Source organism: Danaus plexippus (assembly GCF_018135715.1).
Source record: "Danaus plexippus chromosome 13 unlocalized genomic scaffold, MEX_DaPlex mxdp_15, whole genome shotgun sequence".
NCBI lineage: Eukaryota > Metazoa > Arthropoda > Insecta > Lepidoptera > Nymphalidae > Danaus > Danaus plexippus.
The window spans coordinates 3,546,354-3,559,856 of record NW_026869849.1 but is presented as its reverse complement, the minus strand read 5'-3'; the positions used below and the strand labels follow the sequence as shown (position 1 = coordinate 3,559,856).

Here is a 13,503-nt window from a genome sequence, read left to right as displayed (position 1 = left end):
ATGATACAAGTCACATGAAAAAGTTATTTTTACTAGAGAAATAAAGGGTTCAAGACATTTAATTGAAAACAGTTATTTTAAATATTTCTACGTTTTTGGTATCTTATATCTGATAAATGTAGTAATCATTCCCTTTTAATGTTATTTGAATGAACTAAGAAAACAAATGTCTTAAAACATAAATTAGGTATACAAGTATTTAAAATGTTACATTACTAGTAGATTTTAAAAATTATTTATTATTCCGGTACTTTTTAATCTTTTTCGTTTTAGTTTTTTTAATTTTTCGATTTTTTTGTCTAAAATCATAAATATGCGCTTTATTTTCTTAAAGTAAACTGTTGAATTATATTGTTAATAAATATATGTTATTTTTTGTTATTATATACCTTATTTATTTAATTCTTTTATGTCACAGAATATTAACTAACTTTCGTTACATAACTATTCTAGTCCAATATAGTACATTGATTCTCTGTTGTTTTTGACGAAACGATCTGCGATATTGATCCATAAACAATTGAGTTTGGACGTTCTGACGTTTCAATTTCATAGATAATATGGGAAGGCGTTGTAGAAGAAAGCTCGGTGACCAATTCTGAAATAGTGTTTAATGACGGCTGATGAAGTATTAAAGCCGGAACTTATTTAGTACTTGGATTATAATCCTTAAGATTCCATTTACTAATCTTGCTGTGTTTAGTTAAAAAGGCGTAAAACTGGTGTTCGACAAGTCTCTTGGCAATATGCCTGCCGTCAGAGGAGATGGAATGCGAGGACTCGCAGTTTTTATATCAGATATACGGAATTGTAAGAGTAAAGAAGCAGAAATAAAAAGAATTAATAAAGAACTGGCTAACATACGTAGTAAATTTAAAGGTGACAAAACCTTAGATGGATATCAGAAGAAGAAGTATGTCTGCAAACTCCTGTTTATCTTTCTGTTGGGTCATGATATTGATTTCGGTCATATGGAAGCAGTGAACTTACTGTCCTCTAATAAATACTCAGAGAAGCAAATTGGATATCTTTTTATATCAGTTTTGGTAAATACTAATAGTGATCTCATAAAACTTATCATACAGAGCATTAAAAATGACTTGCAGTCTCGAAACCCTATTCACGTAAATCTTGCACTACAATGTATAGCTAATATTGGTAGTAAGGATATGGCTGAGGCTTTTGGAACTGAGATTCCAAAATTACTAGTCTCTGGTGACACCATGGATGTAGTCAAGCAATCAGCAGCACTATGTCTTCTCAGATTGTTTCGTAAGTGTCCAGAAATTATTCCAGGAGGAGAATGGACTTCAAGAATCATACATTTGCTGAATGACCCACATATGGGGGTAGTCACTGCTGCCACATCTCTTATAGATGCACTTGTTAAGAAAAATCCAGAAGAATATAAAGGATGTGTCACACTGGCTGTGGCCCGCCTTAGTAGGATTGTTACTGCAAGTTACACTGATTTACAGGATTATACATATTACTTTGTGCCAGCCCCTTGGTTATCTGTTAAACTTTTGCGCCTACTCCAGAATTACACACCACCTTCAGAAGAGCCTGGAGTTCGTGGACGTTTATCTGAGTGCTTGGAAACCATATTTAATAAAGCTCAAGAGCCACCTAAGTCAAAGAAAGTGCAACATTCAAATGCAAAGAATGCTGTTCTCTTTGAAGCAATAAGTCTTATAATTCACAATGATAGTGAACCTAATTTACTAGTTAGGGCATGCAATCAGCTTGGACAATTTTTAAGTAACAGAGAAACTAATTTGAGATACTTGGCACTTGAGTCAATGTGCCACCTTGCAACATCAGAATTTTCCCATGAAGCTGTTAAAAAACATCAGGAAGTTGTAATTTTATCTATGAAAATGGAAAAGGATGTGTCTGTTAGACAGCAAGCTGTAGATTTACTATATGCCATGTGTGATAAAACAAATGCTGAAGAAATTGTCCAAGAAATGTTGGCTTATCTTGAAACAGCTGATTATTCAATCAGAGAAGAAATGGTCCTCAAAGTTGCCATATTATCTGAAAAATATGCTACTGACTTCACTTGGTATGTTGATGTCATATTAAACCTTATAAGAATAGCTGGAGATTATGTTTCAGAGGAAGTGTGGTATAGAGTTATTCAAATTGTCATAAACAGAGATGAAGTCCAAGGATATGCAGCAAAAACTGTTTTTGAAGCCCTTCAAGCTCCAACTTGTCATGAAAATATGGTAAAAGTGGGTGGATACATACTGGGTGAATTTGGAAACTTAATTGCTGGTGATACAAGATCCTCACCACAAGTCCAATTTGAACTACTACATTCAAAGTATCATCTTTGTTCTGCAGCTACAAGAGCACTGTTATTGTCAACTTACATTAAACTGGTAAATCTCTTCCCTGAAATTAAAAACAGAGTGCAAGAAGTTTTCCGTGCTGACTCAAATTTACGATCTGCTGATGTAGAATTACAACAAAGGGCATCAGAATATCTGCAATTAAGTATAGTTGCCAGTTCAGACGTATTAGCAACAGTTTTGGAAGAAATGCCTGCGTTCCCAGAACGGGAATCATCAATTTTGGCTGTACTGAAAAAGAAGAAACCAGGTCGCATACCTGATGATGTAAAGGAGTCTAAGAGTCCTCAACCCAGTATCACACCAGCTCCAGTTATTAATAATTCTATAAACAGCAATAATTCCAGTGCTGATCTTCTTGGTTTATCAACTCCTCCTGGCACTAATGCCACTACAGGAAATGGTTTATTAGATGTTCTTGGAGACTTATACTCTACACCCAAGAAAAGCCCAATCACTGTACAACAAAATAATATTAAGAAATTTCTGTTTAAGAATAATGGAGTACTCTTTGAAAATGATCTCATACAAATTGGCGTTAAAAGTGAATTCAGACAGAATTTGGGAAGAATCGGACTATTTTATGGTAATAAGACACAATCTGCTATTCAAAATGTCCATCCTGAACTACATTGGACTGATTTGCACAAACTGAATGTGCAGATGAAACCTATGGAACCTGTTCTGGAAGCAGGTGCTCAAATTCAACAAATGCTAACAGCTGAGTGCATTGAAGACTTTGCTGATGCACCAAGTATGTCAGTATCATTCCTCTACAACAATGTTCCACAGAAAATCTCAATGAAACTGCCCTTAACACTAAATAAATTCTTTGAACCAACTGAAATGAACGGAGAATCATTTTTCGCTAGGTGGAAGAATTTAGGTGGTGAACAACAAAGGGCGCAAAAAATTTTCAAAGCTCAAGGCGCAATAGATATCCCAGCCACCCGAACTAAACTGGCTGGTTTTGGTATGCAATTATTAGATGGTATTGATCCCAATCCTGACAACTTTGTGTGTGCAGGAATTGTACATACAAGAGTTCAGCAGGTAGGATGCTTAATGAGATTGGAACCTAACAAACAAGCTCAAATGTTTAGACTCACTGTTAGATCAAGTAAAGAAACGGTCTCACAGGAAATATGTAATTTGCTAGCTGATCAATTCTAATAATATTCAATTTTGAATAACTCGTGGCAACTCTGGTTAAAAAGTTTTTCAGTGTTTGTATATTGCTAAAATTATAGTAATGTTATAAAAGACCCACTTATGAAATTTACACTGACCGTAATGAAATCTAATGTGTAGAATGTTTATCACAAGCAATCTTGTAAACATACATTAATAATCGCTTAAAAAGATTCATTGAAATGTTTATCAACATGTAAGGTATATAAAAGACGAAGTAATATATTTTTTGTTAGGTTACTTTTATAGTAAAATGTTTTATAATTATATAATTAATTTTGCAATGAAATTCTATATTATTTCAATAATTCATTTCTATAAAAATAATAAAGTGTCTGTTATAGTATTATAACATACGGCCATAGTAAGTACATTGTCTAAATCAACTGGAGGAATTATTTTAAAATGTTTATTAATATTTAGTGTTGATAATGAAGTTCAAAAATAGTGATTTATCAAATACGATATAAAGTATAATTGTACCAAAAATATTTTATGTGTATATAAGTTATATAGTTTTGTATTGTTTTTTAATACTTTGGTTACTGGGAGCAACTGTGTAGGTGCATCAAAATTTATGTTTTAATTGTATCATTTAAATTAAAGTTGGCTCGTTGCTCTTTCATCAAGTTATGTCTATCACCTTCGCAGCAAATCATTTTCTTTTATCGTTAATCAATCACGAGATATTATCAACCTGTTATTAATATATTTTGTATTCAATATTACAAGTTGTTATAATACACTGAACATATACACACATTTGTAATGTTATAAAAAATTTGAATCTAGTAATGAAATAGATTTAGAAATATATTTCTGAAACTTGTACGTTTAGACACAACTAGTGAGCTGTCTTTTGCATCTTCTCATGTTCCTTTAACATATGCTAATATAAAATTATCGTACGATAATTGTTAATTTATTATTGGTACATTAATCTTTTTTTTTTTGTTTTGTTTTGTAATATCAATTGTCTCAACTGCTGCATGATGCAGATGACGTTGAAACATGAAACTACGTAAATCATTATACTCTTGTTTATAATAGTCTTATTATTTCCTGATTACAATGTGTAGCTCTTATAATATTTATGCTTTAGTTAATGAGGCATCAAATGCAACATATGAATTTTATATCTATTTGAAGTTTCCATACCTGTATAATAGCTATTTATTAATGTCTGCCACATGTACTTTTTGATATCGACGTAGAAGTTATACCAACAAAATGCCATGTACCTTCCATAGCACATTTTTGAACTGAAATCTAACTTGTTACATGTACTCATCAGTTTATAGGAATCTCACAAAATTAGATGTGTAATTTTATTTTATGTTAATAACATAGTTATATTGATCTAGTATAGGCACAGTAGCATTGTACGGAATATTTAATGTTGTTATTGATATGTAGCATGCTGAAGCTTTTTGCATGGTAGATTTGTTTGAAATAAAGATATATAATAAATTATATTATGATATGCTTCAAATATTTATATATTTAAGATATTACATGTATATTATGAGTTACATAAGAGTTGTTCATCTTATTGGATAGTATAAACACATGGTATTGTGTCATTACAATGTATAAATACAGCATGAAAATTGAGAGTGGTTCCAATAAATGTTTGCTCTTGCGCTTTGAAAATATATTGTATCTTATTAATTGTCTAAATAAATATTTAACCAGTACACATTTGTCATGATCTTTTATTTCTCTTCATCTTGTACTCATAAATTTGTGTGGTTAGTTATAAAATACCTTCGAATAATTTCCTAACTAATTATTAATTTAATATATTAATCTGTACCCTTAGTACGAGTTATTGTTTTTATCTAACACCTGCAGTTTTCATACTTTTTTTATATTAGGCAGTCGTGGGTTGAAAAATGTAAGGCATAACCGTATTAAGGATACTGTTGATGAGTTTAAATGCCTGTATTTCACTAAACATTTATTGATATCACTTAAAAATAATACATCTCTAAGAATATATCTGACAACATCATTTTTTCTTGGCGTTGTAGTTTCTGATCGCGCTCTCACCGTAGCGATGTACAGGAACTGTTAATCAAGCCATTCGTCGACATTGGGCGAGTTTTCCAAAACGTCATTGGATTCACTGAAATAACCATAAAAAGCACATTATTATATTTAAAGGAGTTCTTTTCAAACGCCCTTATTTGCCCTTCAAAAGTTGGCGATTATTCAGTTATGTTGCATAACGTTTTATTCAGTATTGAGGTCTATTGTATGTAATTATTCGTGTATTACGGTTGTATATAGAAAGATTTTTAGAATTGCACAAAGTAATGAAAAATAAATACATAAGCGGCTATAAAAAAAAACCTAAAGTATATTTAAATATGGAATCCCAAAGCAGTTATGACTATTGTCACTCTTTCAACCGACAAAATAGATGTCTTGCTAATTGCTATATTAGCACAAGACAAAACTACGAAAAATATATAAAAACATGTTTAACACCGTTTACCAGTATACAAAATAACATTAAAATTATGTATATGCTCCCAAATAGCTATCTATAGATACAATTAAGAATTTTACATATGATTTTTAAATATGGCCGGATATAAGTCATTCGTTAGCAATAAATAAAATTTGTTATAAATTGTACCAGTACCAAATAATAATATCATTTTGAATGTTGAATAAGTTGTACATTAAAAAAAAATTAAATGGTTTCAATTAGTAAATAGTCTAAATTATTTAATTGAAAACCTTACCAAATGTTGGTAGGATGATTGAATGTGTATGTATGTATGTATGTATGTATATATATACATATATATAATAGTTGCAATGTCGTGATTAAATGATCATGCACATGAATTGCGGTTGGTGGTGGACAAATTAACCTATCAAGTGACGGGTCATTGCTGAACATTTCGGTAGGTACAGTGGGCGGCGCGCGTTCTGGCAGCAGTTCCAAGTAAGACTGTCGAGACTGCAAGTGCCGCTCCACCTCCTCGGGGGTCATGTGTCCATCTCCAGCGGATAAACCAAGACCAAGAGGCGAACACTTCACTGCAGCAGCACTAGCTTGATGCTGAAATGTTATCCGATCGCTTAGATTCTTAAATATAAGTTCAACCTTTCACCTCCATTTTCTTTTAAGATTGTTTCTAAAAGATTCATAATTATCTTTTTTATTTTAAAATCTAGGAAGTAAATTTTTTTTTATTGTTCTTAATACTTTGTCTTACTGGATTATTAGCATTTGGTGTTTTTTTAGGGACAACAGCTCTTTTCCTTTTCATGGTGTTATTGAGACCTTTGTTGACTGCTGATGGAGTGGGTAAAGATTGTTGAGTTGCACTCGTTTCGGGTTTTTTTCTGAAAATAATGTCAAAAGCAATGAATATTATCAATCACATAACATTAAAAATAATATGTTAGAATAGATTTGTTATTACTTATCATTTTCTATCTGTATTACATATTTTAGAATGATGGTAATATTTGTATAGTTTTTATTTTAATCTAACACTCTATTGTACTTTATCAGATTAGTTAAAAACACTTAATAAAATTATTATTGAACAAATATTTATTGTATAATCAATTCAACAAGATGTTACTATTCACTGACATTTTGAAAAAATCAAATACCTTTTTACAACTTCAGCATTATTGTAAGTGGCATCATCAGAGGACTCTGTGTCTTCACTGTCCGAGGTGGAACTATCATGTTTTTCATACTGAAGTAATCGGTCTAATAGAAAACTTCTATCTCGAGATACTTTCAGTAACCGTTTTTGACTGCATCTTAAAGCATCTTGAAAGCACTCATTTTCCTAGAAAAAATTTAAATTTAAATTTTTTTTAAATTTAAAATATAAAAGAATAATATTAATTCGAAAGTTTTGTTAAATTTATTATATCTTATAGTTTTTAACTTACATATATAAGATACTTTAATTTCTTTTTCAAAGTTAAATAGTGTGCCCTGTAATTAGGTTCGGGCTCGGGATCACTACTGCTATCACTTGAATAGTCTTTGCGGGAGTCCCGACTATGAGTGTTATCCGCACTAACGCTATTACTCGCACTTGCCGCTTCATTGGCCTGCATATTAGCTATAGACCGACAATACCATCCGTCTAGCATTTTCTATAAAATATGACATAACAAATAAAAAGATATAATATAATCTTCAATTAACCATAACTAAAAACTATTTGTGTACACTTTTTAACACCTTAGGATAATTTTCGGACGCCAGTTTAGCGGTATTTAAATAATATAGAAAGAAATATGTGTTAAAATTAAACAGCTTAATGGAATAATTAGTTTTGAAAAATAACTACGGAAAATTCAAATTAAAGCCTAGCTCAAAATTGAAAGTGTAGTACAAATTACAATATAAATAAAAACATTAATGTCAACTTTAATCTGTCAAAAATAAATGTCATTTAAAAATTATATATATTTCCAGAAATCATTTAGGTAAACTATATACCACAATAAAAAAAAACTTTCACCGGATTATTTCGATGATAATCTTAACAATTTTTTTTTAACATTTATGAATATTTTACACTACAGTTTTAACATTGTTCTTAATTTATTCTTATATGTATAGCTATATGAAAATTTTTACAATAATTTTGCTTTTTTTAGATTACATATGTATCAAATTTGTGTATACATAAAAAATGTCAAGCATATACTTTGATTACGACAATTCAGAATGCTTCCGTTCTAACGAAAGTCATTGATTTTACCAGTACTAAAAATATTCACTAGATGTCGCTTATACGAAAACTATTCAATACTTTTAAAACATTACTGCATCGTATTTACACAAAAAATCTATATCTGAAATAATATTATGCAATATAAAATATAGTGAACAAAAATTATGTCATATATAGATCTATAATAAGAAAAAATTGAGTAGGAAAGGAAATTTGAAATAACAATATAATATCTCATCTGTTTTTTACGGTTGGGTAATAAGTGAACTTCAATCTGCGCTATACAAAATTGAACTCTATCTATACCGCATGTGCTCTTTGAGCTGAGTGTAGAACCGTGCTCATCGCGGTCAGTCAGTGCCGGATTTACTCCTCGTGTTGTTATGGCTCTCGGTAGTGAAGTGAATGATGATAATGCTCCTAAACAGTCTTCACAGAAAGTGAAAAAATGTCCTGTGACTAACAATCTTAGCGAAAAAAGTGGCGGTGATAATGTTAATAAAGGTAAGGTATAAAATGGTCATGCCCTCAGTTATGTAACATTGAGTGTGTTAGTAATAAATCTTTAAGACAAAATAAAATATTTTTTATATATAACATCAATTGTGATCTTCAGTCATGTGACAGAAAACATGTGATACGCTCATGTAATTATTATATTTTTTATTAAATTGTTTTTAATAACACCTATATATCTTATTAGAACCAAGTAAAGTTTTTAATTATCTCTTTTAAAAAATTATATAGCATAATTTTGGATCTATAAAATTTTCCATTAATTAAAATGTATTACACAACATATTAAAAAATAACATTATACAGTTACAGTAATGGTGTAAAGTTTTTGCATATCATGAGAATAAAATTTATTCACAATACAAAATACGCATATTATATAAGTGCACTGACAGTATGAAAATTTTAATTAGCTTCAGTTGTCTGAAAGCATCAAACTAGAAATAAATGACATAAAAATTCTTCCAGTACTTCAACATGAAATATATTGATATTTCCATAATTTGCTTATAATGTTCTAATAATAGGTTAGTTCACTTTTTTTGAAAATTTTATAGAAGAATAATTTTTATATTAATATTTTCCTAGATTTGAGATATAAAAATATGTGTCTTAAATATGAATAGACAAACAATATCTATTGTACAATCTTTTTAAAATTTTTGAAATAATATTAGTTATTCCATACCCAATAATATTTATAAGTATTGTTGGGTATGTTTTTACATATAGAGATTTTATTAAATTTTTCATACAATATATACATGTTATATTTAGTTCAGCAATTTCAATTATATCCCGTTTAGAAACTGACTTTGACCTGTCTCTCTTTTTCTGAGGTCCATTATATCTAAAAGGCTATTGAAGCCTTATTGTACCAGCCAAGGAATGTGACAGATATGATAATTTTATATATGTAGATATAGCTTTTGACCTTCTTTGTTGAGACTTATCTCAATCATTGCTTATTCATGAAATAAATATAAGGGGTTCTGGTTCGATGTCTCTAGTAAAGGAGTTGATAAAGAATTAAAGATTGTCAAATTTGTAAAGGATAAGATTAATGACAGAATATAAATATAATTTTGTTAGCAATCTAACACGAATGTTGTAATGTGCTAGGTATTAATTTTGATGTAGTTTTAATATGCGCATTAGGACAAAATGTGTTTCGACAAAATTATTATTATGCATTGTTTAGTTAATAACAAAATATATTTTTGATATATGAATGTGTTATTTTGTGAAATGTATACATAAAATTTTATATATTCAACAACCACATTAATGACTTGTCATATTGTGGTATGAATGACAGCCAATGTTGATGGAGATACATGTGTTTATCATATGTTTATGATGTAAATTAACTCGGTGATAGCTATTCGTCAACTTGGGAGAGGTGTATAATGTGGCCTTTAAATAGTATTTAATTCCATTAAGACTGACATAAGTATTTATGAATTTTCGTCACTGAAACATTTTTTGAAAATTTAAATATGTCTTATTTTTAAACTTAGAATATTATTTCCTGTATTTTTTTTTTATCAATTATCACGCGATGTGTTCGGATTTCCCGTAGGTAAGAATTTTGCAGCCAGATACATTTTTTATTAAATCGATACAATAGTTACGGAAACGACAGTGAATGCTATATTCCCTAACGGTAAGTTACAGTTTCGATGGTAAGTGATTAAAGCGCAGTTGACTGCGACAACACGCTAAATTGTAATAATACGCTCGAATAGTTAGTTGCTAGAGGCTCAGGAAAAAATTTAAATGATAGTGATACATTTTTCTCTTTATCTTTTTAAAAGACTACGTTTAGTTCAGGAATATATTTTGTTTCTTATTTTCGTTGCTTATTTGAAATATATCAAGAGTTGGTTCGGTTCAGAATGAGTTATAAACGATAATTATAAAATTTTGTTTTCTTTTTTTGATGGTTAACCTCCAAAAACGGCTTGCAGGTGCTTGCATTCCACTTTTGTTGAATGAACTTGCAACTTTCTAAAAAAAAACATTTTATATCTCCGATTCCGCTTTTTTCGATTTTTTTCAAAACTTATGATGAATATTTTAATAATTTCATTAAATTTAATAACAAAATGCGACTTCTCTCGCGTGTTACAAGCTATCCCTTGTACTACAAAATTTCATAGATTTCATATTCCCTCACTGGCATTGGACAGGATATACTATATACTAGGACGTTATAGTCTTTGTAAATTAATACAAGACTACTGTTCTATTGTTAACTCCTATCCCATTACAGCATGTATTCTATTACTTTGACATTAATAACATTTTTTAATCTTATTTCTCATAAGACGTTATAGTAATGGGGACACTACGTAGTTATTTTTGACAGCACAAAAGTTAACAAACCTTCTTGACATGTTAGATTGATATTACTTATACGATAAGGAATAATGTAATGTGATTTTTGCTTTAAAGATAAGAATGATATCGTCCCTAACGGTTATTATTATTATTCTAACGCAATAGTTTCTTCACGATGACGATTTTTATATCTTACAATTTCACTAGGCGTCATTAAATTTAAACATCACGACATAACTTTCAAGTTTGTATGTATTAGAGACAACTTGGTAACATTTGTTCAAGTAATGTTCATCTCAGCTCTAATGTACAGTTATCCGATTTTCAACAATACGTCCTCTAGTGTTGTGCTATATATAAATATTAAAACGTCAAGTTAACATAATGCGTTGTGAAGCCGCATCGTAACTGTGTCGTCTCGAGATACTAATGAGATGAAACACTAATTTGAACAAAAGACGAAAGAAAATGAAGTCGTATACAGAAATCTACATGTAACGGGTTTTGAAATACGAAAAACATCACGCTATTATTTACAAATTCTTAATATTAATTAAATTCGTTGTTAGATAAAAGGCTGTATAAAAAATAAAGTACGGACAATAGCATTTGAACGTCATAATATACGGCAGCGTATTATAAGCGACATACATAAATTGCTGTCATTAGTACATGGATACAATAATCAATAAATAGACGTTGTTGCTTTAAAATATTTAAAGTATGACGAAATAAAGACAATAACAGACGCAACGCCAAATTATAATAGTATATAAATTAGATTTGTATCTATTTTTACATTTTCATATCTATGTCATGTTGACATATGAAAATTAATGATTAAATTATATAGAATAATAATTTATATAATGAGAATAAATTAATCATCACCAAAGAAGTATTCAAAGTGGAGTCAATCAAATCTATTGTTATATAAAAAACACTTCCTATAAATATAACAAATGTTATTTTTTTAAGTGTGTCATGTTCGCAACCAACCTGTCTCATGTTATATAATTCTATTTAGTAGTTGCCATGCAAGTTATAAATATGAGTAGTAATGCAGCAGTGCCCCTTAAGTTTTGATATACGCAGCTATCTGCGCACATTATAGGTGTGTTTATTAAGATTATTATCTCGAATATTGATTCTCTCTTATTATTTTTTTCATATATTTTTGACGTAACCATATAATTAGTTTGGAGATTATCTATCGATTGACGTTCGTTAACTTTCTGGAGGACGAAATATTTTTTTTTTTAAATTAAAACATACTCAAAAAATAGGTACATTTAAGAAGCATTTTTATTAACAAAAGTAATATTATAGTCGTGGCTGTATGTAAAAATAAGTATTGTCTGTATATAATGCCGTTTAATAGAGAATAAATAAATGTCTTATTGTTGTAAATATGTCAAATTTTTTTCAAATAATCTTCAAGAGTCCCTAAAGTAAAGGAAGATCAGTACCAACCAACAAGGACGAAGAGTAGTGAAATAATCTGAAAAATAAAGTTTAAATATCGAGCGATCGCTGTGCCAGCGCAAGGCGGCTTCTTCTTGCATAATTTATTGATCGGCGACGCTATTGCTCAGGTCGACTCCGCGGTAACAGATAATGTTTATGTGAATTCAAATTCAACATTTCCGATTATTCCATGTCTTGTATGGTTTGACGTCATACTTTGGACACTATCTCATGTCATGGAAATAGTACATATAAAGGTTTATCTTTTTTGCTATGATTTAGGTTGAAACGTATTCGTTTATTTATAATGAATATATTATTATTTCATATGTGCAGCCAAGTGAAATGTTCGTTTGACGAAAGCATTCACACGGCAGGAAATTAATTGTGTCAACGGCACCTTATCATAAATTTTGATTTAATATCTCAAGGCATGGTCGTCATACCTCCGCTATCTTGTTTGCTGAAGACAAGCAAGATAAACTTTTAGTTCCATATCACATTCTCGTACGACACTTTTCCTATATGGTTTTTATCGTGTTTTTAATGTCTTTATTTTTTTTTTCAAAATGAACCTTATTAACATAGAATCTGTATTATAATTGTTGTTCTCGTCTCCTTATCACACACGCCTATTTACTCGTCGTCATTATATTGATAATATGAATGTAGGACAAATTTAAATAATCACACGCATAAGAACAGTTAATAGTTAATAGATCTTCGATTTGAATTATGCTTATTTGATTTAAATATATTAAGTTTAAACACAGTTCAGAAATTAATAACTATAATGAATCGACATGTAATTTACTGATCTTAAACACTAGCATAGTGTTGTAATTAGTTATTTTATTATATCTATCTTATTGATGAAAGTAGTGCGGCGTCTAGATAGT

At 29.8% G+C, this 13,503-nt stretch overlaps 3 protein-coding genes across 5 annotated transcripts in view; 2 read left to right on the top strand and 1 right to left on the bottom strand.

The window, feature by feature from the left end:
- Positions 1-523: 523 nt before the first annotated feature.
- LOC116769945 (AP-2 complex subunit alpha) lies at positions 524-5,255 on the top strand. Its single transcript, XM_032661172.2, has one exon. The coding sequence runs from the start codon at positions 747-749 to the stop codon at positions 3,531-3,533; it is 2,787 nt and encodes a 928-aa protein (XP_032517063.1). The 5' UTR covers positions 524-746; the 3' UTR covers positions 3,534-5,255.
- A 243-nt stretch (positions 5,256-5,498) lies between these two features.
- On the bottom strand, positions 5,499-8,698 carry LOC116770362 (INO80 complex subunit E). 2 transcript variants are annotated; one of them, XM_061527975.1, is made up of 6 exons: positions 8,585-8,698; positions 7,482-7,691; positions 7,191-7,375; positions 6,785-6,914; positions 6,437-6,627; positions 5,499-5,679 (listed from the first exon to the last, which is right to left on the bottom strand). In XM_061527975.1, exons 1-6 carry the CDS (start codon positions 8,621-8,623, stop codon positions 5,625-5,627), a joined length of 810 nt encoding a protein of 269 aa, XP_061383959.1. In that variant the 5' UTR covers positions 8,624-8,698; the 3' UTR covers positions 5,499-5,624. The 2 variants fall into 2 exon arrangements, with proteins under 2 accessions (XP_061383959.1, XP_032517702.1); XM_032661811.2 differs by lacking the exon at positions 8,585-8,698 and adding an exon at positions 7,780-7,940.
- LOC116770385 (clustered mitochondria protein homolog) overlaps positions 8,646-13,503 on the top strand; it is a 25,395-nt gene continuing 20,537 nt past the window's right edge. For both annotated transcript variants that reach the window (XR_009753665.1, XM_032661837.2), the window contains exon 1: positions 8,646-8,782. Coding sequence is in view for 1 of the 2 variants with exons in the window: in XM_032661837.2 (XP_032517728.2) it covers positions 8,662-8,782 (121 nt within the window). In the remaining variant the exon portion in view is untranslated. The remainder of the gene's footprint in view (positions 8,783-13,503) is intronic.

Bases quoted from the DNA above. Each gene is read 5' to 3' on its own strand.
- LOC116769945 (XM_032661172.2), top strand. From the start codon at position 747: ATGCCTGCCGTCAGAGGAGATGGAATGCGAGGACTCGCAGTTTTTATA.
- LOC116770362 (XM_061527975.1), bottom strand. From the start codon at position 8,623: ATGAGCACGGTTCTACACTCAGCTCAAAGAGCACATGCG. The intron at 7,692-8,584 runs GTATAGATAGAG...CATATTTTATAG, and splicing joins CAGCTCAAAGAGCACATGCG to AAAATGCTAGACGGATGGTA. The intron at 6,628-6,784 runs GTAAGACAAAGT...ATAACATTTCAG, and splicing joins CACCAAATGCTAATAATCCA to CATCAAGCTAGTGCTGCTGC.